This window comes from Pleurodeles waltl, chromosome 6 (assembly GCF_031143425.1).
Source record: "Pleurodeles waltl isolate 20211129_DDA chromosome 6, aPleWal1.hap1.20221129, whole genome shotgun sequence".
Classification (NCBI taxonomy): domain Eukaryota; kingdom Metazoa; phylum Chordata; class Amphibia; order Caudata; family Salamandridae; genus Pleurodeles; species Pleurodeles waltl.
This window is the reverse complement of record NC_090445.1, coordinates 616695463-616723205: the sequence shown is the minus strand read 5'-3', so window position 1 is coordinate 616723205 and position 27743 is coordinate 616695463. Positions and strand designations below refer to the sequence as shown.

The window sequence follows — 27743 nt, the reverse complement described above, 5'->3', positions numbered from 1 at the left end:
TGGGGGGCAGTGTTTTCCATGCCCGGGCTGCTAAGTAGGAGAAGGATCTTCCGCCTGCTGTACTTTTCTGGATCTTGGGGATGGCTGCAAGGGTGAGCAGGGAGGAACAGAGATGTCTTTTGGGTACATAGAAGGTGAGACGGTGGTTGAGGTATGCTGGTCATACGTTGTGCAGTGCCTAGAAGGTGTGGATCAGGAGTTTGTATGTGATGTGCTTGTTGACTGGGAGCCAGTGTAGGTCTCTGAGGTGGGAGGAGATTCGGCTGTGTCGGGGGATGTCCAGGATGAGTCTGGCTGCTGCATTCTGGGCTCTTTGTAATCTTGATTGAAGTTTCTTGGTAATGCTGGCATAGAGTGCGTTTCCGTAGTTCAGTTTGCTGTTGATGGGTGTGTGGGTGACTGTCTTCCTGAGTGTCGCGGGGAATCCATTTGAAAAAACTTCTGCAGGAGACAGAGGGTGTGGAAGCTTGATGAGGGGATGGCGTTAACTTGGCAGGTCATCAATAGAGGCCAGGATGATGCCCAGATTGCATGCATGGTCAGTGGGGGCAGGGGCTTCACATAAGCAGACAACATGCAACTCATACTCTCCCTCTCGAACAAGACCCCAAACACAAGAAAGAAGTGCACTTCCTGTATGACCAAACTCGCTAACTGTCTCAAGCTAAACACGGACAAGACAGAAGTAGTGATCTTTTGCAAGAACACCTCACCATGGGATTCCAATTGGTGGCTGACCATAATCGAACCCACATCCACACCCATAACCCACATCAGGAACCTCAGAACAATTGACAGAAAAACGAACATGACCGCACAAGTCAATGCCTTCACTGCATCCTTCTTCGACACATTGAAGATGCAGAGGACGATATTCAAAAGGGTACCGGGCAACACTAGAAAAACTCTCTCATATGCCCTAGTCAACAGGAAGTTGGAATATGGGAACACCCACTATGTGGCATCACCAAGCAACTCACTAGAAGACTACAAACCATCCAGAACTTGGCAGCCAGACTCATCCTTAATCCCTCATATAGAACTCACACCACACCACATGTAAGGGAACTTCACTGGCTCCAGATAGTAAACACGCTCAATTCAAACCCCTCACACACATTCAAGGCACTACACAACTCAGGCTGCACTTACCTGAACAGCCCAGACACCCCTGTTCTGAGGGACTACTACTTGCACACACAGTAAACACATACAAAGAAAACGATCAGGAGGATGGGCATTCTTTTACATTGCTCCTAAAGAGTGGGGAGACCACTCACTTCATATCATAGCTCCTCCTCTCTTTTTAAATTCCACCAAGAAGCTGGAGACCTGGTTTTACAATTATCCAAACTACCATAAACTGGGGTAGGCACATACACACACACACCTGCTCAGAGCTGGGATACCCTCACATTGATGGTAAGCTTTACAAACACATAACACTTTATCCTGGGCCACGTGCATCCACCAGTGTAGTCTGCTGTCTCTGTGCGGCTATGAGGGACTTAAGCAGCTCTAAACTGAATCAGCACCAGGCCCCACTTCTTTTTTCTCATCGATTTGGAGGCTGCACATGTGCAGCCAAAGGGTCTCCAGGCTGACCACACATTCTGTGTTGTCCACCCCAGCATTTCTATTTGGTAGGTCATCAGTAGGTGAGTTTCAGCAGAGCCTCTGCCAGATGCAGCAGTGGTCACCGGTGCCAAGCCCTGCCTCCTTACCATTGGTTTTGTTCAACAAGATTTTACTGGTTTTCAATTAGTGAAAAATACACAGTACGGATCCTCCTACAGTATTTATGATGCAGTTCTGACAACAAATGAGAGCATTCTCCACTCCCGGTACCCCCCCCACCCCACCCAACAGGTGGCCTTCCACAATCTGGCAGCGCTTCACCATGTGGCTGGATGTAAGTGGGTAATATCTCTAACCCATACAGAGTTACATAGTTTGTCCGAAATGTACAACACTATACTTGTTATACAGTGAGGTGTAATGAAAGCAGTGCTTTGGGACATCCATATTCGAAGTCCTTTTCTTGTAGGAACTGCACCAGTGGTACCCACTGTTTGTCATTCTCATGTCCCATATCCAGCAATCCCTGGGTCAATTTCTCCACTGCCAGTAAAACCCAGAGTCCCCTCCACCCCCATTCACGCTTTGTCGATATATGCAGTGCCTTCCACTTAAGTGCTTGCAGCTAGAGTCATATTGGGAATCAACCGCCAGTCTCTTTTCGATATGCACTTAATCTTAGGTGGTCTCAGAATGAGCAGTATCGTTGCTAGGTGCGGCTGTAGGGAGTAGCCGATTACCCCCTCCCACTAATATGACTGAGAATCTCCTTCCAAAAGATGATAAGCTTGAGGCACAACCACCAGATATGAGGTAAATCTACTTGCCCGCACCCCCCCACCCCCAGCATAGACCATCTCTGTTTTATAATTCATACATTTCATCCGTGCTGGTGTGATGTAATAACCAATCATTATCTTGTACAGATGCACACTTGTGGTCTCGCATGTCTGGGTAGCCTCGGTATTGTCTGTGGTGCACAGTTCATCACCACTGCATCCACATGAATCCAGTGGTGCTCTGTTTCGAGGGGTGACCATTAAAAAAAAAAGATGCGGAGCAGAGACGTTGGTAAGTGCTTTTTAATGTTCGGTAATCCAATGCAGTCTGATCATTTGTGTGCAACTAATATTTTCCTTGAAACCCATGCCTTTTTACCTGCTCATATGAAAGTTTTGATTGCTTTTTTGTAGGGACCCTATATCTGACTAGTGGACGGTGAGTGATAGCGTCTGGAAGAGGTAGAAAGTCAGGGCAACACATTCCGTTTGATCACAGCCACCCTGCCCATCAATGGCAGTAAAAGTGTATTCCATTTGCAGAGATCCTCAGTCATATCATGGATTAGACGAAGATAGTTTTCTGCATATGGCAAACTGGATGTGATCGATATACCCAAGTATTTCATTTTCTTCTTGGCCCACTTCAAGGGGTGGGTCGCCAGAACTTCTGCCTTAACCTCTGGTAAGATGCCCACACTTAGTTTAAGTAAATCTGAACTACTGACCTTGAAGCCCAATAATCTCTCATATGATTCCTAAGCTGCCATTGCCTTAGGGAATAGAGGGCTCGGGCTCCACTAGCATCAATACTAAATCATCTGTAAAAAGGTGGATTTTATGTACGTCATTTCCAAATGGCATGCTTCAAATACCTTTCTGCAACAGTAACATGGATGCCAAGGGCTCAATCACCAGTACGAATCAGAGGGGGTACTGGAAGGATGTCTGGCTTGTCCCCTTGACAATAAGATAGTCTCTGAACATGCCCTGTTGACCAGTACTTTTGCGGTAGGTTGTTTATAGGTTGCTGCTAGCTATATCCTAGCCTCATAGTATGGCCCAGTCCAATTGCATCTAGGACTTGGAATAGGAAGTCCCAACTGACCCGGCCAAAACTCTTTTCACCATCGAAGGAGATCTTTCTAACAGTGGCTCTTTCGATCAAGTAATGCACCCGTCAAATGTTATTCGCCACTAACCTTTACGGGACAAACCCCGATTGGTGTTAGAGATAAGGAAGATATGTCATCACTCTATTGGCCAATACTTTTGTGAAACGCTTAAGATCAGAGTTTAAAATTGCAACTGGCCTATATGATTGTCATTTAGTCTTCGGTTTATAGATAAGAGAGATATGTGCTACTTTCATTGTGGGTGCAATCGCAAGGAATTTTAATAATGTTACCAGATGCAGGATTAAGTTAGGTGCAAAATATCTGTAGAGTCAGTTAGTGATACTGTCCAATCTTGGGGTCTGTCAGGGTGCATGGCTTGTATCGGATTTAAGACCTCTTCTCTGCTAATCAGTTCCTCTATTGGGGCCGCATTAGCCCCAGAGAGGTGTTGAAGATTAGCCTTGGTGATGGAAGCCTTAACATCAAACACCGCTATGAGATCCTTTCTGTTGAGAGTTGCACGATACCCTTGAAAGACTGCATATTTCCTGGTGTTCTCACTGCGGGGCTGTCCCTCACTGTCAATAGAGTAGGAATAGTGCCTGCCATTTTCCTCTACCAGAGTTACTCAGCTAGCAGAAAGCTGGATTTATCAACATGTTCATAAACTCGTTGGTAAGGGAACTGGATGGGGTTTTTCTGCTTTCTACTTGGCCATTAAATCTATCTGTGCCTTCAGGTGCACCATTTGACATTGGGCATTTACGGAGCTCCTTTGCGTATGCGTTTCCAATGCCTTTTTCAGCTGCCCTTCTAATGTGTGTTTGCGGCATGTGCTCATCTTTTGCTGCTGGGCCCTTTCCACTACACACTTGCCTCTAAATACTGTCTTAAACTCGTCCTACAATTTATCTGGGGTGACGATGTGTAGGTCTTTCTCTTTTAAGTATCATTGAACTGTTTCCCTCAGGACTTGTTGACATGGCTGGTCTCCGAGGAAGGTTTTATCGAATCGCCAGGTACTCAATCTGCCCTTCTTTTTCCGAGTACCCCTCTCCCAGACTATTAGCTTGGGCTATTCCTCAAAGGACCTAGTATTATCTGTGCTTCCTCCACCATGCAATCGTGTATGCCTTGGAGTTTATCTGAAACTAAAGGGCAAAGGAGAATTCCCACTTGTAGCATGTTAGCCGTCTGCATAATTTTGCGGTGATGGACAAGAACAGGTGTCCCTTAGTTAAGGTCACCCGTGAGAAGTCCTGGAAATGCTCAATAGTGTGCTTGCTGAAAGTCAGATGGGCAATTTTCATCACCTCTCTCATGACGGTATGCGTCAGGATGGACGACCCCAATTTGACTATGATGTCCCCGGGCAATAAGCCTGTTGCTCCCTAGGTGCCCTCAGTCTATGTACCCAAATTATAGGGGTGTAAGATAAGGATAAACTGGAATAGGGATTTACAGTACAAGATAATATTCTCTCCTTCCTTATGCTCTGGGACATTCCTTGTCCAAATACTGTTCCGTGGAGATCTGTCCTCCAAGTCAGTGCACTATTTCCATAGTGCCTTCATTTCTTCTTCCATTTTAGACTGGTAGTCTTGCAGGTTCTTGACGTCCTGGCTCATGGTGGCAAAGTCATCTGCACTGGTCGCCAACCGATCAGCCAGGGAGTGAAGTTCTTTGGTCAAATCTGCAAGACCTGCAGCAAAATTCACTGCATGCCTGCATTTGCATCATTATCATGTTAGCGAGTCTGTCGTGCAGATCGCTCAAGCAGTGTTTCAGATTGTCTTTTGTGATCGGGAGTCCCAGGGTCCTCTTTCTTGTTGGCCACTATAAGGGACTCCGGATGTGTGTATCGGTCTACATCTAGGGATAGCATCTTCGTATTTGGAGCTCTGTGTCCCCAGTAGTCTCCTAGTCATTTCTCCTTCACAGCTCTGAGAGGCATTCGGCTCGTCAATCAGTGCATTCCCGAGAGTGGCTTAGCTTCTCCAGCAAAGGTCCCCTCAGTGCGCTGCAGCACGGTTCAAGTAAGGTTCCAAGATAACAGCCACCAGGAGAGAAATGTGTGATAGGGTTCAATCATCCCACACAGGAGCAGTCACCCTATGTAGAGTTACTTCTCCAGTGTGCATACAGCCACTCTCTTATGAAGCTATCACTGCTGACCAGGCTACCCGCTCTGATCGTATCAGTAGTCTCAGCCTTCCTGCTATGGGGCTGCTAGAGGGACCTGGATCGGGAGCTGGTCACTCGGGCATCCTCAAATTCCGAGTGCAGGCCACGCCCTTCCGGACATTGGTTTTTAAAGGTATGAAGCTTGCATGGTTTGATGTTTTTCTCAATATTGTTTTTTTTTGCAATATATTGTTTCCTATGTTTTAAGCAGTACTTATGACTGCTGCTAACATACAACCATGCAGTCATCCAGATTTTATTCAGGAGGAAAGTATGAAACTATGGGTAAAAGTAAACATTTAACAAACATGTCTGTATTTTTTTTTTTTTAAATCGGACTCTGAACCAAATTGGCAGCACTGTAGATCATATCCAGCAAAGTTAGGATCTGTCAATAGCCTTAGGGGACTCTGATTGAAACAAATTGAGGCGGGTGATATTGAGCCCTATTGTCCTCTAACCAGTCTTACCTTTAGAGGAAATAATAAACGAATTAGCACTCTACCATCAGGTTACTTTAGCTGTGTTAGGATCCCATGCACTTCAACAGCTAGAAACACTACAACACTGAAAACATCTAGTCTTTGAAAAATAATCAAAACAATCTCCTACATGGTCCTCCTCATTTGGAGCCAACCCAAGCAAGATAAGATTATCCTTCTGCGGTGAGGAGCAAACCCAGTGATGAAGCATATCGTGGTCTCTGTAGCCCTTTGAACAGAAATTTCTTTAAGGTGAAAAATTAAATGCCATCTTTCTCTTCTACCTAAAATGGATGGTCATACTTTTTGCGGAATATTTTAGGTCATATGCTGAACATAGCCAAATCACGTGCTTATTTATTTAGAGTATGTGTACACTGAAATGCATACTACTGAGTGTCCTTATGGTGAGAGGCGCAAGAAAGGCTTGAGAAAACAGAGCTAAGAATACGAAGTTGCTGTGGATGGGGAAAATCATTATACCTGATAGAGACCATAGTCTATGAAAAAAATGATGACAGCAATGTCAGGATACTCTGGCTCCAGTAACTACCCAGACTGCATTACCAAATCTGACAATAGCAAGAATTCTATACACTCCGTTATCCCCACTTCCACACTTAGGGCAATGTCCAATTATATTGAAGCGGTGAACCTCAAGAGGGCAGTGACCTAGAGACTCTATAATCTGCACAAAAAGATAGCATCAGATTCTATTGAAACTGAACCAACAATTCATCCTCAGGTCTGGCAGGAAATACAAGTGGCAGATCTTCAGCATTTCAGTCTCCAGCTTCTCTACAACCCCTTACACTCAATGTAAGTACCACCACCAGCATTTAACATACTGACCCAAGAAATACAATAATGATCCTTCTTCTGACCATACCATGATGTGTGAATTCTAGGTTTACAAATCCAACACACTCACCATACAAGAAAACCACTATCACTCTTTCACCAAAATCATAGGTTGTCATACTCCCATTACCAATGGTCTCTCTGAGCAGCTACCCTTGCTCCAAGATGTAAAGATTTCTGGCTTGGACAAAATTTGGAAGAAACTTCTCTCCTGGAATGGCCCTACACAAATCACACTCTGATTTCATCATACATAAAACAAACAGCCCACAGCGTTCCCTTCTCAAAATCATGACAGTAAAACTCTGAAATGTTAACCACGGGTGTGATGAGTTGTATTGGAGAAAAGGCAAAAAAGGATGCCATCTTTAAGAATGCACTTACACGCAAATAGTGAAGACGGCAAGTTCACATAATATAAAGCTCCCAATTTTCTGTTTTTACTGATTCAAACAGATAAATACTGATTGAAAACGAACTATTTTCCACTCAGTAATTATTATTTTTTAAAAAGGAAAAAAATGGAAAAATGGTCTTCTGTTCAGTTATTTTTTATGGTGTTAATCATAACTGCTAGGGCAATTACCGTTCAGAATAATAAGCAAGAATATTAAAAGGCAAAGGAACATTTTTCTAATGAAGCTTTAAACAACTACAGTTGTGCATTGTATTAAAATTTCAGTGCCATGTTAGTGTATTGCATGTGAGTGATGCACTATAATATGACTTGATGTAGCACTAAAACACGAGATGTCCAAATGCAAGCGTACCTTGATCATTTAAATAAATGTGGAAATATACAAGTTTCTGATTAATCACTCCATAAAATACAAAATAAATACAGATGAATAAAGATAAAAAGAGCAAAAAATAAATATTGATAATTACAGACGAAAATGTCTAAAAATCAAATACCATAAAACCCGACAGCCCTATTATAAACAATCAAAGCTGCTTGGAACAAACTAATTAATAACCTATTAGAGGAAAATCATTCAGTCGTTCCACAGCTCAGGTTCCACGGTTTTATATGAACCAAGCTAAAAGCTAACAAAGTTTTCCTTCTTACCTCTTTTCTCTGAACAGCATGCTTCTCCGTCCAGAGGGCAGCATTTTTCAGGAACATCTGCTTGTTGTATTTATACTCAGATGACTAAAAAAATAAAAATAAACCGACCTTCACTGGTTAGTTAATGGGATATTTGTGGTGTGCGGTGCAGTTCATTTAATTTAAGCTGCAGAAAAGTGCAATTCATGTAGAAATCTCGATGAAACGCAGACCACACACATGAAGGTGTAAAAGAGCACTGTAAAGAACGCAAGCACAACATGGCAAAGGTTTGCACAGTTAAAATACACGAAGGTTATTACTCATCGCAATAAGGAAAAATTGCGTACCTGTTATCCTAGTTCTCTTTCAGGGGAATCAAAATCTTAAGCACTCAACAGTTCCACCCATGTACGGGGACCCCCGATCACTTCTTTATAAAAAAAATACACACACACACACACATATTTTTCCCCACTAAAAAAAAGCCAAAGGTTACAGGGACGTTATAGTTAGGTTCTGAATTTACTGGTACAAAACCTTAGAAATTCAGCAGTTAAAGTTATATCAAATAACTATAACTCGCGCCCTAAGGTAAGTGTGCGCCCACCAGCATACAATTCAACATTTACCCAGGGGAGATGGCGCTCCTGGGGGCTGGAAGTGGTGGGGGCGGGAGAGTGTTGAGGAGGAGGGCTGTGCGACCACTAGCATTCAATTCAACATTTGGCTCGGGGAGCAAGTGCTATGCCCCCTCATATACAATTCTAGCTTTGACCCGGGAGAGGTGGTGGTCCCTGGGGCTTCGGTGCACATACAGATTTAATAAAGCTCCAGGGAGGTGGGGGTCCACAGGCTCTGGGGGAGGTCATAGGGTCTTCCACACATGAAAACGTTGTTTTGCCCTGGGGAGGTGGTGGTCCCCGGGATTGGGACGTGGCTCCCCAGCATCATTTGTTCTGATCGCCCTCGAGAAGCCCTTTGACTGGGGTGGTGTTTTTGTGTGTGTGTATAAAAGCACACACATACGTACATATATATATATGCATATATACACATATATACATAATACACACACACCTACCTCCCTCCCTCTACCTATCATGATTCTGCGAGGAACTGCAATAAAATTGAGCAATCTGCACTTTTGGGGAAAAAAATCATTTTTTGGTCTCTCCAAAAGTGCCCGCAAAACTGGAGAAAGAAAACTGACCCTTTTTTTATTGCCTCTGGCTGCTGCTCAGACAGTAAAGTGTGGGTGAGGTGACAAGCTAACAGAGTTGCTAGGTTACTCTGCCATCCCTAACCTTCCCCATGATATTGATATTGATATATATATATATATATATATATATATATATATGTAAACAGATCTCACTGGGGTGCTCTCCTTTGGGAAATGTTCACTGGAAAGTGTAGGGATAGACTCCTCACACTCTCTGGAAAAGATGCAGAATCCTATGACCTCATGAAGGCTACCCTGATTGAGGGCTTTGGATTCGCCACTGAGGAGTATAGAATTAGGTTCAGGGGGGCTCAAAAATCCTCGAGCCAGACCAGGGTTCATTTTGTAGACTACTCAGTGAAAACACTGGATGGTTGGATTCATGGCAGTGGTGTAAATGATTATGATGGGCTGTACAATTTATTTGTGAAAGAACACCTGTTAAGTAATTGTTTCAATGATAAACTGCATCAGCATTTGGTAGACCTAGGACCAATTTCTCCCCAAGAATTGGGAAAGGCGGCGGACCATTGGGTCAAGACTAGGGTGACCAAGACTTCCACAGGGGGTGACCAAAAGAAAGGGGTCACAAAGACTCTCCAGGGGAAGAGTGTTGAGACATCCAAGGGAAAAAGTAAAGAGTCTTCTATAGGGCCCCAAAAACCTGCTCAGGAGGGAGGGCCCAGAGCCTCTTCACAATCCAATTTTGGGTACAAGGGTAAAAACTTTGATCCCAAAAAGGCCTGGTGTCGTAGCTGTAATAAGCCAGGACACCAAACTGGAGACAAGGCCTGTCCCAAGAAAGGTTCCACTTCTAACTCTACTCCAGCTAACACTGGAATGGCCAGTCTCCAAGTGGGATCAACAGTGTGCCCAGAGCAAATCAGGGTTCACACTGAAGCTACATTAGTCTCTGAGGGTGGGGTGGATTTAGCCACACTGGCTGCCTGGCCCCCTAATGTGCAAAAATACAGGCAGCAACTCTTAATTAATGGGACAAGTGTAGAAGGCCTGAGGGATACAGGTGCCAGTGTCACCATGGTGACAGAGAAACTAGTTTCCCCATGTCAATACCTGGCTGGACAAACTTACCCAGTCACCAACGCTGACAATCAGACTAAAGTACATCCCATGGCTATGGTAACTTTAGAGTGGGGAGGGGTTAATGGCCTGAAACAGGTGGGGGTCTCCTCAAATATCCCTGTAGACTGTTTGCTTGGAAATGACCTGGAGTCCTCAGCATGGGCTGAGGTAGAACTCAAAACCCATGCACCCATGCTGGGTATCCCTGAACTGGTGTGTGTCAAGACAAGGGCACAGTGCAAGGCTCAGGGTGAAAAAGTGGTGTTGGAGCCTAGAAAAAGGGCCCAACCCTCCAAGAGAAAAGGAAAGAAGACTGGGGAACCAGCTTCCACACAACAAGAGAAAGAGAACCTCTCTTCTCAGGAAGAAGTTCTGCCCTCTGAGGGAACTGAACCCATGGAATTAGAACCTTATCAGGTTGAGCTCTTGGGCCCAGGGGGACCCTCAAGGGAACAGTTGTGTAAGGGGCAAGAAACCTGTCCCTCTCTTGAAGGCCTTAGGCAGCAAGCTGCTGAAGAGTCCAAAGGAAAAATAACAGGAACACATAGAGTCTGTTGGGAAGATGGACTCCTTTACACTGAGGCAAGAGATCCCAAACCTGGTGCCACTAGGAGAGTGGTAGTGCCTCAGGAGTTTAGGGAGTTCATTCTGACCTTAGCTCATGATATTCCTCTTGCTGGGCATTTGGGACAGACCAAGACGTGGGAGAGATTAGTCAGCCACTTCTATTGGCCCAACATGTCCCAGAAGGTCAAGGAGTTTTGTGTCTCCTGTGCCACCTGTCAAGCCAGTGGTAAGACAGGTGGACACCCAAAGGCCCCCCTCATTCCACTTCCAGTGGTGGGGTTTCCCCTTTGAAAGAGTGGGTGTGGACATAGTGGGTCCACTTGAACCTCCCACAGCCTCAGGGAACCAATACATACTAGTAGATCATGATACTAGATACCCTGAAGCAATTCCCCTTAGGTCGACTACTGCCCCTGCAGTAGCCAAAGCACTCATTGGTATTTTTACCAGAGTGGGATTTCCTAAGGAGGTGGTGTCTGACAGAGGTACCAACTTCATATCAGCATACCTGAAACACATGTGAATGAGTGTGGGGTGACTTACAAATTCACCACACCATACCATCTACAAACCAATGGTCTTGTAGAAAGATTTAACAAGACATTGAAAGGCATGATCATGGGGCTCCCTGAAAAACTCAAAAGGAGATGGCATGTACTCTTGCCATGTCTGCTTTTCGCCTACAGAGAGGTGCCTCAGAAGGGAGTAGGGGTTTCCCCCTTTGAACTTCTGTTTGGCCATCCTGTAAGGGGACCACTAGCTCTTGTAAAAGAAGGCTGGGAGAGACCTCTTCATGAGCCTAAACAAGATATAGTGGACTATGTACTAGGCTTACGTTCAAGGATGGCAGAGTACATGGAAAAGGCAAGTAAAAACCTTGAGGCCAGCCAACAACTCCAGAAGATGTGGTATGACCAAAAGGCTGCTATGGTTGAGTTTCAGCCAGGGCAGAAAGTCTGGGTTCTGGAGCCTGTGGCTCCCAGGGCACTTCAGGACAGATGGAGTGGCCCTTACCCAGTGCTAGAGAGGAAGAGTCAGGTTACCTACCTGGTAGACCTAGGCACTAGCAGGACCCCCAAAAGGGTGATCCATGTGAACCGTCTCAAACTCTTCCATGACAGGGCAGATGTGAATGTGTTGATGGTAACAGATGAGGACCAGGAAGCTGAGGGTGAACCTCTCCCTGATCTCCTCTCCACAGACCCAAAAGATGTCTCAGTTGATGGAGTGATCTACTCAGACACCCTCTCTGGCCAACAGCAATCTGACTGTAGGAAGGTCCTGCAACAGTTTCCTGAGCTCTTTTCCCTAACCCCTGGTCAGACACACCTGTGTACCCATGATGTGGACACAGGAGACAGCATGCCAGTCAAAAACAACATTTTCAGACAGTCTGACCAAGTTAAGGAAAGCATCAAGGTGGAAGTCCACAAGATGCTGGAATTGGGAGTAATTGAGCACTCTGACAGCCCCTGGGCTAGCCCAGTGGTCTTAGTCACCAAACCTCACACCAAAGATGGAAAGAGAGGGATGAGGTTTTGTGTGGACTACAGAGGACTTAATTCTGTCACCAAGACAGATGCCCATCCCATTCCAAGGGCAGATGAGTTGATAGACAAACTAGGTGCTGCCAGATACTTAAGTACCTTTGACTTGACAGCAGGGTACTGGCAAATCAAAATGGCACCAGGAGAAAAAGAAAAGAAAGCATTCTCCACACTTGATGGGCATTATCAGTTTACTGTTATGCACTTTGGTTTAAAGAATGCCCCTGCCACCTTCTAAAGGTTGGTGAATCAAGTCCTTGCTGGCTTGGAGTCCTTTAGTGCAGCTTATCTTGACGATATTGCGGTCTTTAGCTCCAGCTGGCAGGATCACCTGGTCCACCTGAAGAAGGTGTTGAAGGCCCTGCAAGCAGCAGGCCTCTCTATCAAGGCATCCAAATGCCAGATAGGGCAGGGAACTGTGCTTTACTTGGGACACCTTGTAGGTGGAGGCCAAGTTCAGCCACTCCAGCATAAGATCCAGACTATTCTGGACTGGGCAGCTCCAAAAACCCAGACTCAAGTCAGGGCATTCCTTGGCTTGACTGGGTACTACAGGAGGTTTGTGAAGGGATATGGATCCGTAGTGACACCCCTCACAGAACTAACCTCCAAGCAAATGCCCAAGAAGGTAAACTGGACTGTAAAATGCCAACAGGCCTTTGACACCCTGAAACAAGCAATGTGCACAGCACCAGTTCTCAAAGCTCCAGATTACTCCAAGCAGTTCATTGTGCAGACTGATGCCTCTGAACATGGGATTGGGCAGTTTTGTCCCAAACAAATGATGATGGCCTTGACCAGCCTGTTGCTTTCATTAGCAGGAGGTTACTCCCCAGGGAGCAGCGTTGGAGTGCCATTGAGAGGGAGGCCTTTGCTGTGGTTTGGTCCCTGAAGAAGCTGAGACCATACCTCTTTGATACTCACTTTGTAGTTCAGACTGACCACAGACCTCTCAGATGGCTAAGGCAAATGAAAGGTGAAAATCCAAAACTGTTGAGGTGGTCCATCTCCCTACAGGGAATGGACTTTATAGTGAAACACAGACCTGGGACTGCCCATGCCAATGCAGATGGCCTTTCCAGGTTCTTCCACTTAGAAAATGAAGACTGTCTTGGGAAAGGGTAGTCTCATCCTCTTTCGTTTGGGGCTGGGGGGTTGTGTAAGGAAATGCCTCCGTGGCATGGTTACCCCCTGACTTTTTGCCTTTGCTGATGCCACGTTATGATTTGAAAGTGTGCTGAGGCCTGCTAACCAGGCCCCAGCACCAGTGTTCTTTCCCTAACCTGTACCTTTGTTTCCACAATTGGCACACCCTGGCATCCAGGTAAGTCCCTTGTAACTGGTACCACTGGTACAAAGGGCCCTGATGCCAGGGAAGGTCTCTAAGGGCTGCAGCATGTCTTATGCCACCCTGGAGACCCCTCACTCAGCACAGACACACTGCTTGCCAGCTTGTGTGTGCTAGTGGGGATAAAATGAGTAAGTCAACATGACGCTCCCCTCAGGGTGCCATGCCAACCTCACACTGCCTATAGGCATAGGTAAGTCACCCCTCTAGCAGGCCTTACAGCCCTAAGGCAGGGTGCACTATACCATAGGTGGGGGCATAAGTGCATGAGCACTATGCCCCTACAGTGTCTAAGCAAAACCTTAGACATTGTAAGTGCAGGGTAGCCATAAGCCACCCTTGCCCAGGTGGTGGCTACCCAGAGGACCCCGCCCTTGCCTGCCTGCATCGCTGCAGAGACCCCTGGGTCTCCCATTGAACTACATTGCAAACCCGATGCCTGTTTGCACACTGCACCCGGCCTTCCCCGTGCCGCTGAGGGTGTACTTTTTGTGCTGACTTGTGTCCCCCCCGGTGCCCTACAAACCCCCCTGGTCTGCCCTCCGAAGACGCGGGTACTTACCTGCTGGCAGACTGGAACCGGGGCACCCCCTTCTCCATTGAAGCCTATGCGTTTTGGGCACCACTTTGACCTCTGCACCTGACCGGCCCTGAGCTGCTGGAGTGGTAACTTTGGGGTTGCCCTGAACCCCCAACGGTGGGCTACCTTGGACCCAACTTTGAACCCTGTAGGTGGTTTACTTACCTGCAAAGCTAACAAACACTTACCTCCCCTAGGAACTGTTGAAAATTGCACTGCGTCCAGTTTAAAAATAGCTTATTGCCATTTGTGTGAAAACTGTATATGCTATTTTGCTAATTCAAAGTTCCTAAGTGAAATACCTTTCATTTAAAGTATTGTTTGTAAATCTTGAACCTGTGGTTCTTAACATAAACTAAGAAAATATATTTTTCTATATAAAAACCTATTGGCTTGGAATTGTCTGAGTGTGTGTTCCTCATTTATTGCCTGTGTGTGTACAACAAATGCTTAACACTACCCTCTGATAAGCCTACTGCTCGACCACACTACCACAAAATAGAGCATTAGAATTATCTCTTTTTGCCACTATCTTACCTCTAAGGGGAACCCTTGGACTCTGTGCATGCTATTTCTTACTTTGAAATAGTACATACAGAGCCAACTTCCTACACAAATCTCCCTCATTTGAGCTCTGTCTTTAAATGCACAGCAAATGTGACACGATCAGAACAAGATTTACAGGCCTGTTTACAGAAATGAGCACTTGTGGAAGAATACAATGGGAGTTGGAGTGAAAAGGCTTTGCTCCTTGGGAGGGACAAACTCAGCCTCGACAGCCTAAAAGAAATAAAGCCAGCAAAGAGGAACCCAGAAAATGTGAGTTACAAAGCCAAAGGTAACGAATTGGTGAAATGCATTCCCAGGGAACCGTTCTGAATGTACCAGGATGTCTTTAGCAAACCAGGCAGCTAGGTTGCGACCTAAAAAAAACTGCACTGATAATGATCAGTGGAAGTATTGGTAGACATGTTTGAAAATTAGCAGATTACATCCCCCGATTCGTGCCAGCAAATGTGGCACCTTCAACGCAATGACCTGCACCAGTACACACAGTTAATACCATGGGTGAGCTAGGGGAAATAAGGGTAGATGTGACCAGGAATATAAACGTTATTGAAGATCTATTGAGGGAACACTCTCCGAGGAAGGTTATACCTCATCTATACAGTCTTCTAGGTAACTTAAATGTACTTCTCAGACCCGTTCACATCTGCCTCAGAAACTAAACTGAGTATAGAAATCGCTAAGGATTCACGTGAAAATCTAACCTAGAGCTTCCACCAAGTTGATATGCTCTCAGTATAAAGGAAATGGGCACACAATTCTTATGAAATGGCTTTTAATCCTTGTGAGCAAGCATCAAGTGTTTGGATTTCTAAAAGTGGGTTGAAAAGGATGCAGGGGGAGGAGCTCAATGGAGCACATGGTTGGGTCATTTTTGGAAGGAGATACTGCCCCAGATCAGACCCATAACAGTGACTGAACCGAAACTAGATCCTATGGACTTATTTTCTAGTGATAAAAGAGAAGGATAAATTGCTTACAGGTAAATCCTAATTCTCTTCCATGTGTACCGATCTCCATGTTGCAGCTTTACATATTTCAGAAATTGATACATTTCTCAGTAGAGCAGCAGTTGCCGCTTTATCCCTGGGAAAATGGGCCTTAGGTCAGGAAGGTAAGTGTTTGTTGGCTAACTGGTAGTAAAAACACTATACAGGGAACTATCCACCTAGAGATGGTTTGCTTGGAGGAAGCCATGCCTGTTCTCATTCGACAATAGTTGACAAAGAGGTGGTCAGGCTGTCTGATGTCTTGTTTTAGCCAAGTAAAACTTTAGTACTCTTTTAATAGCTAAAGACAGCAAAGCCCTCTCCGTTGGGTTAGAAGGGTTAAGAACGAATGTTGGAAGTGAAATAGTCTGGTTAATGTGAAAGTCCGAAACCACCTTAGGAAGAAAACTAGGAGTCCTCCTCATGACCACTCTATTAGAATAGAAAGCAATATGGTTCTTTAGCACACATGGGGCCTGATTTAGAGTTTGGCCGATGGGGTTACTATATCGAAAACATAACTTATATCCTGTCCGCTGTATTAGGATCCCATTATAGCCTATTGAGATTGTAATATGTTGGACAGGATGTCCGTCACATTTGTAAAGAAGTAACCTGTCCGCCAAACTCTAAAGCAGGGAAAGAGACTAGATTTCACTGACTACATGCTGAAGGGGTTGCAAACAGAAAAGCCGCTTTCCATGTGAGGTGTTGCAAAGAGGCTTTGTGTAATGGTTCGAAAGGAGGACCTATAAGTTTGACAGACCCATGTTAAATTCCCATAGGGGAGAGAAGGTGATCTAACCAGAGGGAAAACCTTTTTTTGCCCTGCCAAAAAATCCTTTACTACTGGCATTTGAAAGAAAGAGGTCACTGTAGTAGACTTTCTGTAAGCTCTAATAGCTGTGAGGTATTAGTTTATGGAGGAAACGGCAGGCCAGATTTTGCTAAATGTAGAAGGTAATGTATAACTTCATCTTCCTGACCCAAAACTGGATGAGAATATTTTTGGGGTACATCACAAATAAAACCTTTTCCATTTGAAGGCATAAGATTTTCTGGTAGAAGGTCTATTGGACTCTTTGAGAATGCTCATACGTTCCTGCGATGGGCCTAAATGTCAGTTTTGGAGGAATTCAGGAGCCATGCTGCCAAGCTCAGTGAAAGAAGGTTGGGTTGACGATCTGCCAACCGAACTTGTACAGGAGACCCTGTCTGCATGGCAACCTCCTGTGCGGCCTCTTGGACATGGGGGAAGCAAGTTCGTGAACTGCCACTGGCAAGGGCATTTCTGGTGCTATGAGCATCATTCTGGTCCTGGACTTGTAGTTTGTAGATCACTGTTGAAATCAGCAGAACTGGTAGAAAGGCAGAAAGAAATTTCCCTGACCAGCTGATCAAAAGGGCTTTCCCCTTTGGCGCTGGTTGGGAAAAACTGGGCATGTAGTTAGTTCCTTTTTTTATGTTGTTTGCATCTGCAAATAAGTCGATTTGAGGATGCCCCAATTATTGAAGAATTCTTGTACAACGTTGTTGTGATGAATCCAGTTGTGAGTTTTGTGGAAATTGTAACTGAGAGAGTTCGCTTAAATGTTCCTGACTCCTGGTAAAAGAATTGCTATATTGGCAAGTTCCTGGCTATGAGCCATTTCCAAATGTCCTGAGCTTCCAAGGACAGGGGACGAGAGCGTGATCCTCCTTGCTTGTTTAAGCAGTACATAGCGGTTGTGTTGTCTGTTTGGACAAGAAGAGAACCTAATGTTATCGATGGATAAAAGGACATTATAGCTAGATGAACCACTCAGAGTTCTAGCATGTTGATGGGATAATTCAGCTCCTTGTCTGACCACACTCCCAGAGTTTGAAGTGAGCTACTGTGAGCGCTTCATCCCTGCAGAGAGGCATCTGTGACCAGTATCCGTGTGGGAGGGTCCTGGTGAAACTGAACTTCTACCAATAAGTTCTGTCTCTGAACCCACCACGGTAGTGATTGGGTTCCCAGTGATCCAATAACTGACTTCCTGGGTACGCTAGCCACTGTTGTAGAGGTCTCATGGGCAGCCTTGCATGAGGGACTATGAAAATGAAAGAGGCCTTGGTCTGCAGTAGGGACACAATCTGTCTGGCAGATCGGTGAGGAGTGTGCATTAGATTCTGACAATTCAAGCATTTTTGCGGTTATTGGGTTTAGAGTGTCAATGTAGATTTGGTAATGCTCTATTGTCCGTGACCGAGAAGAACTCTTTAACAGCCAGTCGTCTAGGTAGGGGTAACCAATTAGTTTCTTTCTCCTTAAGGATGCTGCGACCACGGCCATGCATTCTGAAAATGTTCAAGGAGATGATTTTTTGTCCGAATGGTATGACTTTGTATTAATAGTGCTTCAATGCCACTCTAAAGCGTAGGAACTTTCGGTATTTTGTGACAATCAGGATGTTAATATATGCATCCTGGAGATCTGTAGAGCACATCCATTTCCCCTGGAGTAGCTGGGGGGTAGATCTGGTGAAGAGCTAGCACCCTAAACTTCTCCTTGAGTATGAATTTGTTCAGTACTCTCAAGTCCACAGGAACCTCCTCTATGGCCTCTTTATGTAATAGACTGGTGCTTCTTTTTGTAAGAGATGTTGCTGATGATGTTTTTGTAGATGGGGCAGCAGGATAAATGGGGGGGGGGGGATCTGAACGAAGTGAGAAACCATTTTGAACAATATTTAAGACCCATATGTCTACTGTAATTGTGTGACACTCTTCCAGGTGTGTTGTGATGCTCCCCTCCCCCCCTCCCCAGCAGAGTGGATCCAGTAACATCTATCATAAGGCTAGTACCTTTTCCAGAACTCTTTCCTTTCCTTAAGGCCTACAACCTTAACAGTGTCCAGCTCAGCTTTAAATTTCAACAGATCATTGTCAGCATGGGAACCAAACAATTAATTCCCTGTAGATGGTAGGTGCATTATTGGATATTGGGCCTCCGCTTTTAGGCCCGTTAGACGAAACCAGAAAGCCCTTCTGGCGTGGATACCAAGCAAATATCCATGCACTGCAACATCAGAGGCATCTGCGATTGTGCTTATTTTATTGGGCACTAATCCACCTTCATGTAGAACTTCCTGGAAGCCTTGTCTGTCTTCGTTTGGCAGCTTCTCTGTGAATCTACACAAGAGTCCCATAATGATCTATCATACCCCCCGTAAGCCAGAAGCACTGGCCACTTTCATGACTGAAGTAGATGTTCCACATATCATCTTGCCTATGGTGTCTATTTGTTTACTATCCTTATCTGGGGAAACTGTAGATGTTGAAACCACAGAATGTGTTTTGCAAGCAGCAAATATTATGATGACTGAATGATGGGGGACCAGTCCTCAGGAATAGCGGATCCTGGTCTGGAGCCTTATATCTCTTAGTGAAACTGGAGTCAAGAAGAGTTGCATGGCCAGCTCTAAAAGGACTGGAACTAGAGGTAAAACTGCTCTCAATACCGCTCTGTGATGTTGAGTTTCAAAGGTAACTGACGATGTACATTAATCTGGTGGGGGATCAGTCCTCAGGAATAGCGGATCCTGGTGCGGATCCTGGTCTGGATACTTATATTTCTTGAGGATCCGCTAAAGAGCTGATCTTAGTGAGGTTGGATTCCAGAAGAGTTGCACAGGAGGCTCTAAAAGGCTGGAACTAGAGGGAAAGGTGGTCTTGATACCGCTCTATGATGCAGAGGTTCGAAGATGATGACAATGCTGCAGGCATGGGAATATCTATAATTATTTCAGATGCGCTCTGACCAACATGTTGTTAAATGCTGTAATGTCTATAGGGGAAACTCTTGCAGACAGTGTATCTGTCAATGTTTGAGAGTAATCTCTCACTGAGGAGCAAGAGGTGATTCACCAGCTGGGTGATCTTTGCCTTGATAAGGAGCAATGAGATCTTCTAGATCTTGAAGTTGACTTAGATCTATGCCTTAGAGGAGACCCAGATCTTCGTGGAGATATGGGCACAGCCACACACCTCTCCTAGTGTTGAGGGAGAGCCTGGTGAAAAAGTAGGTGGAGGAGTGTGTTTTGGTGATTGGTTACACAGCGTAACCCTGGAAGGGGAGTATGTCCATGAATAGTCTGAGTCCGGACTATGAGGCACAGATCTGGGCAGACTCTCCAGTCATTGTGGAGAAAGATTCAGTCTCTCAGGTGCTGTAGCTGGTGGACCAGCTCTTAGTTCCACTGATGCAGCTGGTATAAGTTCTACCTCTGATGATGTCGATGTGGCCTGAGGTCTGGAAGGTGAAAATCAGGAAGACACATAATACAGAATGAGAGAGGAACAATCTGTGGCTTCTTTTTACCACAAGAAAGGTACTTCACGAAGAGTGGAGGCATGACTGACAGAAAAAAAAAAATCAGTTATATGCAAAAAAAAAAAAAAGAAAAACCAGCACCCTGTACTGTAGGTACTAGAAAATTAAAATGTGAAATAAATTTGAAAACTCGAGTCTTGGAAGACATTTTTCTGACAAAATGTAAAAAAACAGCAAAGCTCAGTGCTCTAGGAGCCGAAAAAAAGAACTGACCTAACTGTCACCTATGAGGCTTTGCGGGATACAGGGGGTCCTGTAAAGTCTTAAAGGCATGGTGCCAGTTTTTCTCTGCTATGTTTTGAATACAGTCTATTGGCTAAGAATACCTCAAATTCCCTTGCATTTTCAAGTAAAGGTTGTGAAATCATTTTATAGATTGTTTTCTGCTTTTAACAGAAATATCTTGCTAATTGTTGGGCGTTTTGTAATGAAAACACTATTTAATTGTGACATTTCTATAGGCTGCAGATATATACATGTGTGTGTGTATATATATATATATGGAAAATGTCACTTACCCAGTGTACATCTGTTAGTGGCATGATACGCTGCAGATTCATATGCTGTGCACTGTTCCTGCCATCTAGTGTTGGGCTCAGAGTGTTACAAGTTGTTTTTCTTCGAAGAAGTCTTTTCGAGTCACTGGACCGAATGACTCCTCCCTTTCGGCTCCATTGCGTATGGGCGCCGACTCCATCTTAGATTGTTTTCCCCGCAAAGGGTGAGGTAGGAGTTGGTAAAGTAAGGATACTAGATGTGCCAATGCAATGGAGAAGAAATGTATGTACATGGTGTGTAGTAAAATAATATTTATTTACATATTTTCAATTTACATGCAACTAAAACGGCTACAGGCTCCCGGGGAGGTGGGAGGGCGTATGTGAATCTGCAGCGTATCATGCCACGAACAGATGTACACTGGGTAAGTGACATTTTCCGTTCGATGGCATGTGTAGCTGCAGATACACATGCTGTGCATAGACTACAAAGCAGTAATCTCCCCAAAAGCGGTGGTCAGCCTGTAGGAGTTCAAGTTGTCTGAAATAATGTTCTTAATACAGCCTGTCCTACTGTGGCTTGTTGTGTTGCTAACACATCTACACAGTAATGCTTAGTGAATGTATGGGGCGTAGACTAGGTGGCTGCCTTACAAATTTCTGTCATTGGTATATTACCAAGAAAAGCCATTGTGGCGCCTTTCTTTCTAGTGGAGTGTGCCCTTGGTGTAATGGGTAATTCTCTTTTAGCTTTAAGGTAACCGGTTTGAATGCATTTAACTATCCATCTGGCAATGCCCTGTTTGGATATAGGGTTACCCGCATGAGGTTTTTGGAAAGCTACGAACAATTGTTTAGTTTTACGAAATTGTTTCGTTCTGTCAATGTAATACATTAGCGCTCTTTTTATGTCTAATGTATGCAATGCCCTTTCAGCTACTGAGTCTGGTTGTGGAAAGAAGACTGGGAGTTCCACAGTTTGGTTTAGATGGAATGGTGATATGACTTTTGGTAAAAAATTTGGATTTGTACGGGGAACCACTTTATGTTTATGTATTTGTATAAAGAGTTCTTGAATAGTAAACGCCTGTATTTCATTAACTCTTCGAAGTGATGTGATGGCTATTAGAAATGCTACTTTCCAAGTTAGAAATTGGATTTGACAAGAATGCATTGGTTCAAATGGTGGGCCCATGAGTCGTGTTAATACAATATTAAAATTCCACGAAGGTACTGGTAGTGTCTCTGGGGGTTTGATTCTTTTTACTCCTTCTATAAAGGCTTTAATAACTGGGATTCTAAAAAGCGATTTTGTATGTTTAATCTGCAGATAAGCAGATATTGCAGTGAGATGGATTTTAATGGAAGAAAAAGCTAGATTTGACTTTTGTAAGTGTAGTAATAACTTACAATGTTTTATGTGGAGGCTTCTAGTGGCATAATTTGATTAGCCTGGCAGTAGCAAACAAATCTTTTCCATTTGTTCGCATAACAATGTCTTGTTGTGGGTTTTCTTGCTTGTTTAATGACCACCAGACACTCTTTTGAAAGGTTTAAATATCCGAATTCTAAGACTTCAGGAGCCAGATTGCTAGCTTGAGCGATGCTGGATTCGGGTGTCTGATCTGTTGTTTGTGTTGTGTCAACAGATCCGGTCTGTTTGGTAGTTTGATGTGGGGTACTACTGATAAGTCCAACAGTGTAGTGTACCACAGTTGGCGAGCCCACGTTGGTGCTATAAGTATTAGTTTGAGTTTGTTTTGACTCAGTTTGTTGACCAGATAAGGAATGAGCGGGAGAGGGGGAAAAGCGTAAGCAAATATCCCTGACCAGCTGATCCATAGAGCATTGCCCTTGGACTGAGGGTGTGGGTACCTGGACGCAAAGCTTTGGCATTTTGCGTTTTCTTTTGTTGCAAATAGATCTATGTTTGGTGCCCCCCAGCGGTAGAAGTGATCCCCTAGAATCTGGGGATGTATTTCCCGTTCGTTAGTTTGCTGTTGATCTCGACTGAGATTGTCTGCTAACTGATTTTGAATGCCTGGTATGTATTGTGCTATCAGGCGAATGTTGTTGTGAATTGCCCAATGCCAAATTTTTTGTGCTAAGAGACACAGCTGTGACGAGTGTGCCCCCCCCTGTTTGTTTAGATAATACATTGTTGTCATATTGTCTGTCTTGACAAGAATGTGTTTGTGGGCTAGCAGTGGTTGAAACGCTTTTAATGCTAGAAATACCGCTAGCAGTTCCAAGTGATTTATGTGAAGTAGTTTTTGTTGATTGTCCCATTGACCTTGTATGCTGTGATTGTTGAGGTGTGCTTCTCACCCAACCATGGAAGCGTCTGTTGTGATAATGGCGTGAGGCACTGGGTCTTGAAAAGGCCGCCCTTTGTTTAAATTTACAGGGTTCCACCATTGAAGCGAAGAGTGTGTTTCGCGGTCTATCAACACTAGATCTTGGAGTTGACCCTGTGCCTGCGTCCATTGTTTTGCTAGGCACTGCTGTAAGGGCCGCATGTGTAGTCTTGCGTTTGGGACAATAGCTATCATGCATGAGGACATCATGCCTAGTAGTTTCATCACAAACCATACTGTGTTTTGTTGGTTTGGTTGCATGCTTGATCTTACAATTTGGAACAACTGAACTCTTTGTGGACTTGGATTGACAATTGCTTTTTGTGTGTTGAGTGTTTCTCCCAAGTATTGTTGTATTTGGGATGGTTGTAGATGTGACTTTTGGTAATTTATAGAAAACCCTAGTTTGTGTAGAGTATCTATGATGTATTGCGTTTGAAATTGACATTGTTGCTGAGTGTTGGCCAATCGTCCAAATATGGTAATACATGCATGTGCTGTCTCCTTATATGAGCTGCTACTACGGCTAGGCATTTTGTAAATACTCTGGGGGCTGTTGTTATTCCGAACTGTAGCACTTTGAATTGATAATGGTTGCCTTGTATTACAAACCTTAGGTATTTCCTGTGAGATGGATGGGTATGTGGAAATATGCATCCTTGAGATCTAGTGTTGTCATGTATTCCCCTTTTTTTTAGTAAGGGAACTACGTCCTGAAGTGTTACCATGTGGAAATGATCTGATTTGATGAAGAGATTCAGTGTTCTGAGATCTAAGATAGGCCTTAATGTTTTGTCCTTTTTTGGAATAAGGAAATACAGGGAGTAAACGCCTGTTCCCTTTTGGTGATAGGGTACTGGCTCTATGGCTTGTTTTTGTAGCAGTGCTTGGACCTCTATATGTAATAGGTCTAAGTGTTGTGGAGACAATCTGTGCGGTTTTGGTGGAACATCTGGAGGGAATGTTGTGAATTCTATGTAATAACCATGTTAGGTAAGTGATAGGACCCACGTGTCTGTGGTAATATGTGTCCAATTGTGGTAGTATTTGGTTAGCCTCCCCCCCCCCACACACCCCCCACTGGTGACAAGTGTTGGGGTAGTGTGATATTGAAGTCACTGTTTGCTAGGGCTTTGTTTGGCGGGCTGGAATTTTCCTCTTCCTCTTGGGAATTGTCCTCTACAGCAACCACAAAACCCCCCTTTGGTATTGTGACCGGTAGGTGGGTTTTGTTTGGGAGGTGGATGGTTCAGATGTCTGTTGCAGAAACCCCCCTCTAAATTGTGGTTTCCTAAAAGTGCCTCTGAATTGTGGGGAGTAGAGCGCGCTCATGGCTTTGGCCGTGTCTGTGTCTTTTTTCATCTTCTCGATCGCGGTATCGACTTCCGGCCCAAACAACTGATGTTGGTTAAACAGCATATTTAGTATCGCTTGTTGTATTTCTGGTTTGAATCCAGAACTTCGCAGCCATGCATACCTTCGAATGGTTACAGCCGTGTTGACAGTTCGTGCTGCTGTATCTGCAGAGTCTAATGCAGACCTTATTTGATTGTTTGATATGGCCTGCCCCTCTTCAACTACTTGCTGGGCACGTTTTTGGTGTTCCTTGGGCAAGTGCTGGATGATGTCTTGCATCTCGTCCCAGTGTGCCCTGTCGTAGCGTGCAAGTAGGGCTTGCGAATTTGCAATTCAACATTGATTGGCTGCTTGTGATGCCACTCTCTTGCCCGCTGCATCGAACTTTCGACTCTCTTTGTCAGGTGGTGGGGCATCCCCCGATGATTGGGAGTTCGCCCTTTTTCTTGCAGCCCCCACAACCACTGAGTCCGGGGTGAGCTGTTGCGTTATAAACACTGGGTCTGTCGGGGTGGTTTATATTTCTTTTCGACCCTCGGCGTGATTGCTCTTCCCTTTACAGGCTCTTGGAAGACCTGTTGTGCGTGCTTGAGCATGCCTGGTAGCATTGGCAGGCTTTGATACGATGCGTGGGTGTTTGCCGGAGTGTTGAAAAGGAAGTCATCCTCCACTGGTTCAGAGTGCATTGTTACGTTGTGGAATGTAGCTGCCCTGGCTAGTACTTGCATATATGATGTACTGTCCTCTGGTGGTGAAGGCTTGGTTGGATAACACTCTGGGCTGTTGTCCGATATAGGTGGATTGTATAGATCCCATGCATCAGCATCATCTTGGGTCATCCCAGTATGTGTGGGTGACTGCGTTATCGGTGTACCCACTGGTGACAAGTGTGGTGAATGCAGTGGGGATGGTTGTGGTGAGACCTGTGGTGGTGGTGACTTGTCTCTAACCACTTTGGCTTTTGGTTGCATTTCTGATTCTTGAAAGGCTAGTTTTCTTTTAGATTTGAGTGGATGGATGGTCTGTATCTTCCCTGTATCCTTCTGGATTTGTAACCTTTGTTGCGTTTGGTCAGGTTCTTCTACATCCAGATCTCGCTCAAATCTATGCCTTTCTTTGAGTTGCATCGAAAGCCCTTGCTCCTCAGTGTATGATGATTGTTTCGGCTCCGAAGCCGTTTTTTTCGGTACCGAAATTCCTAATGTAATTGTCTTTTTTGGTTCCGAGGCGCTCATTCGGGGCTTGCTTGATTCGACAACTCGATGCCAAAATGTTTCGGTGCCGGAATCTCGACCAGAGTCGGGAGTCTTCGGCAACTCTTTGGCCTTTTTTGGTGCCGATGTAATCTGGTCACCTTCCCTTCTGTGGGCTGAGCCATGGCCTGCTGGCGGTGGCGTCCCCTTGGCCTTGAATTTTTTGGTGTGGCCCTGGGTTTTGGATGGGGCAGGTTTACTCACAGTTTGTTGCACCGTTGAGGGTCGTTCACCGTCTGATTCATCCAAGTCCGTTTCTTGGATGGAAATTCTTTCTTCCTCCTAGACGTCGAGATCTTATTTCGGCTTCGACGCCATTTGTAGTATTCTTGCGCGTCGATCTCTCAAGGTTTTCTTCGATCGAAACGCTCTGCAAACTTCACAAGTATCCTCTCTGTGTTCGGGTGACAAAAACAGGTTACAGACCCCTGTGCTGGTCTGTATAAGGATACTTTGAGTGACACTTAGGACAAAAACGGAAGGGGGTCCGGTCCATTAGATGTCGGTGCTGAAACCCTAGAACTAAACCGGTACCGAACGAGAACAATACCGACAAATTTTCTATACTTAGCTAACTTTCCCGATTCGAAATACGGAGCGAAGAGGAACACGTCCGAACCCAATGGCGGAAAGAAAACAATCTAAGATGGGGTCGACGCCCATGTGCAATGGAGCCGAAAGGGAGGAGTCACTCGGTCCCGTGACTCGAAAAGACTTCTTCGAAGGAAAAACAACTTGTAACACTCCAAGCCCTACACTAGATGGCAGGAACAGTGCACAGCATGTGTATCTGCAGCTACACATGCCATAGAACATATATATATATATTAATCATATTTAATATGTGGTACGGGATCGGCTGGACTATTCAATGCTCTTGACTATTGTTGAGGATCTCCTGGAAGGGAAGATAGAGAGTGCTCTCTTGCCAGGCTAACAGACAGACTCTCAACTCACATGCTTCTTGCCACAAGGCTCACCATTGCACGTTTCTGTAAATTTCCCACCTCCCCCCGCCCCTGAAACTGTGTTGGCCCATGCTATGGTGAACTTATGTGAGGAAAAACTGACAATAATATAAAGAGATAAGAAAATGTACATCTAACAAAATATAGAATCCATTTGGTAAATACATAAAAGATACAAGTTTTCACTATGAAGGCCTAGGCTAGATGTTTGCAGCGCTGCACAGATTGGGTTTCTGTAGGCCTAGCTCTCCCTCAGGCTTATCAGCAATGTTTAGGGTTAGGTGAGGCTTTATTCCCTGTCCCTTTGTCTGCTGGTGGTTTTTGCGTCCGCAGTCACCCTCGTACTTTCTGTTTTACTAATCCTTATGGTTATATGCCTATCGAATTGTGATTGTCAATTATACATGTATGCCAAGGTGTGACTTGCCTCTGTACCACAAAAACTTAAAGTTCTGAAAAAAAAAAAAAAAAAAGAAACAGCATCAAAATCCAGCTTGGATTTTGTGTGACAGTGATCTTCACTACCAGAGTGAATAACAGGGAAGGCAATAACAGTCTGGAGGTGCTTTTTGAGCCATCACTGTAGATTTAGGTCCTCTCCTCCTCTTGAAGGCCTATGCTAGTGAATTTTAAATCTTTGTGGTGACTGTTCTCCTTACTACTGGTTGCGACTGACATTATTGTTGTTTAACCGTTTGGTGGGGTCTCCTCTCTGAGTGCTTCCGCTAGAACTATGGGTATTAAACTCTTTCACTTGGCCCCCACTTGCAAAGTATCTGCTTCCGTCTTCATTTTATACACGTCATGTATTGCATGATAACCACAAAGAGATGAATCCAAGATTTAAAAATCTAAGCATGTATTGATCTTGACACTAATTTTAAGCAACAAAATGTGCCACATCAAAAGGCACACTAATCATTCGACTGGATAAGATTTTACCTTCAACAACTACCTCAAGTCTTGCCTGTCGTCACTAGGCTATTAGGTAGTTTATCC

At 44.6% G+C, this 27743-nt stretch overlaps 1 protein-coding gene across 3 annotated transcripts in view; it reads right to left on the bottom strand.

Annotated features, from left to right (window-relative positions):
• The window catches only part of UBE2T (ubiquitin conjugating enzyme E2 T), a 106050-nt gene that overhangs the window by 17149 nt on the left and 61158 nt on the right, over nt 1-27743 (bottom strand). For all 3 annotated transcript variants that reach the window (XM_069238927.1, XM_069238928.1, XM_069238929.1), the window contains exon 6: nt 8072-8155. In XM_069238927.1, the coding sequence (XP_069095028.1) occupies nt 8072-8155 (84 nt within the window). The remainder of the gene's footprint in view (nt 1-8071; nt 8156-27743) is intronic.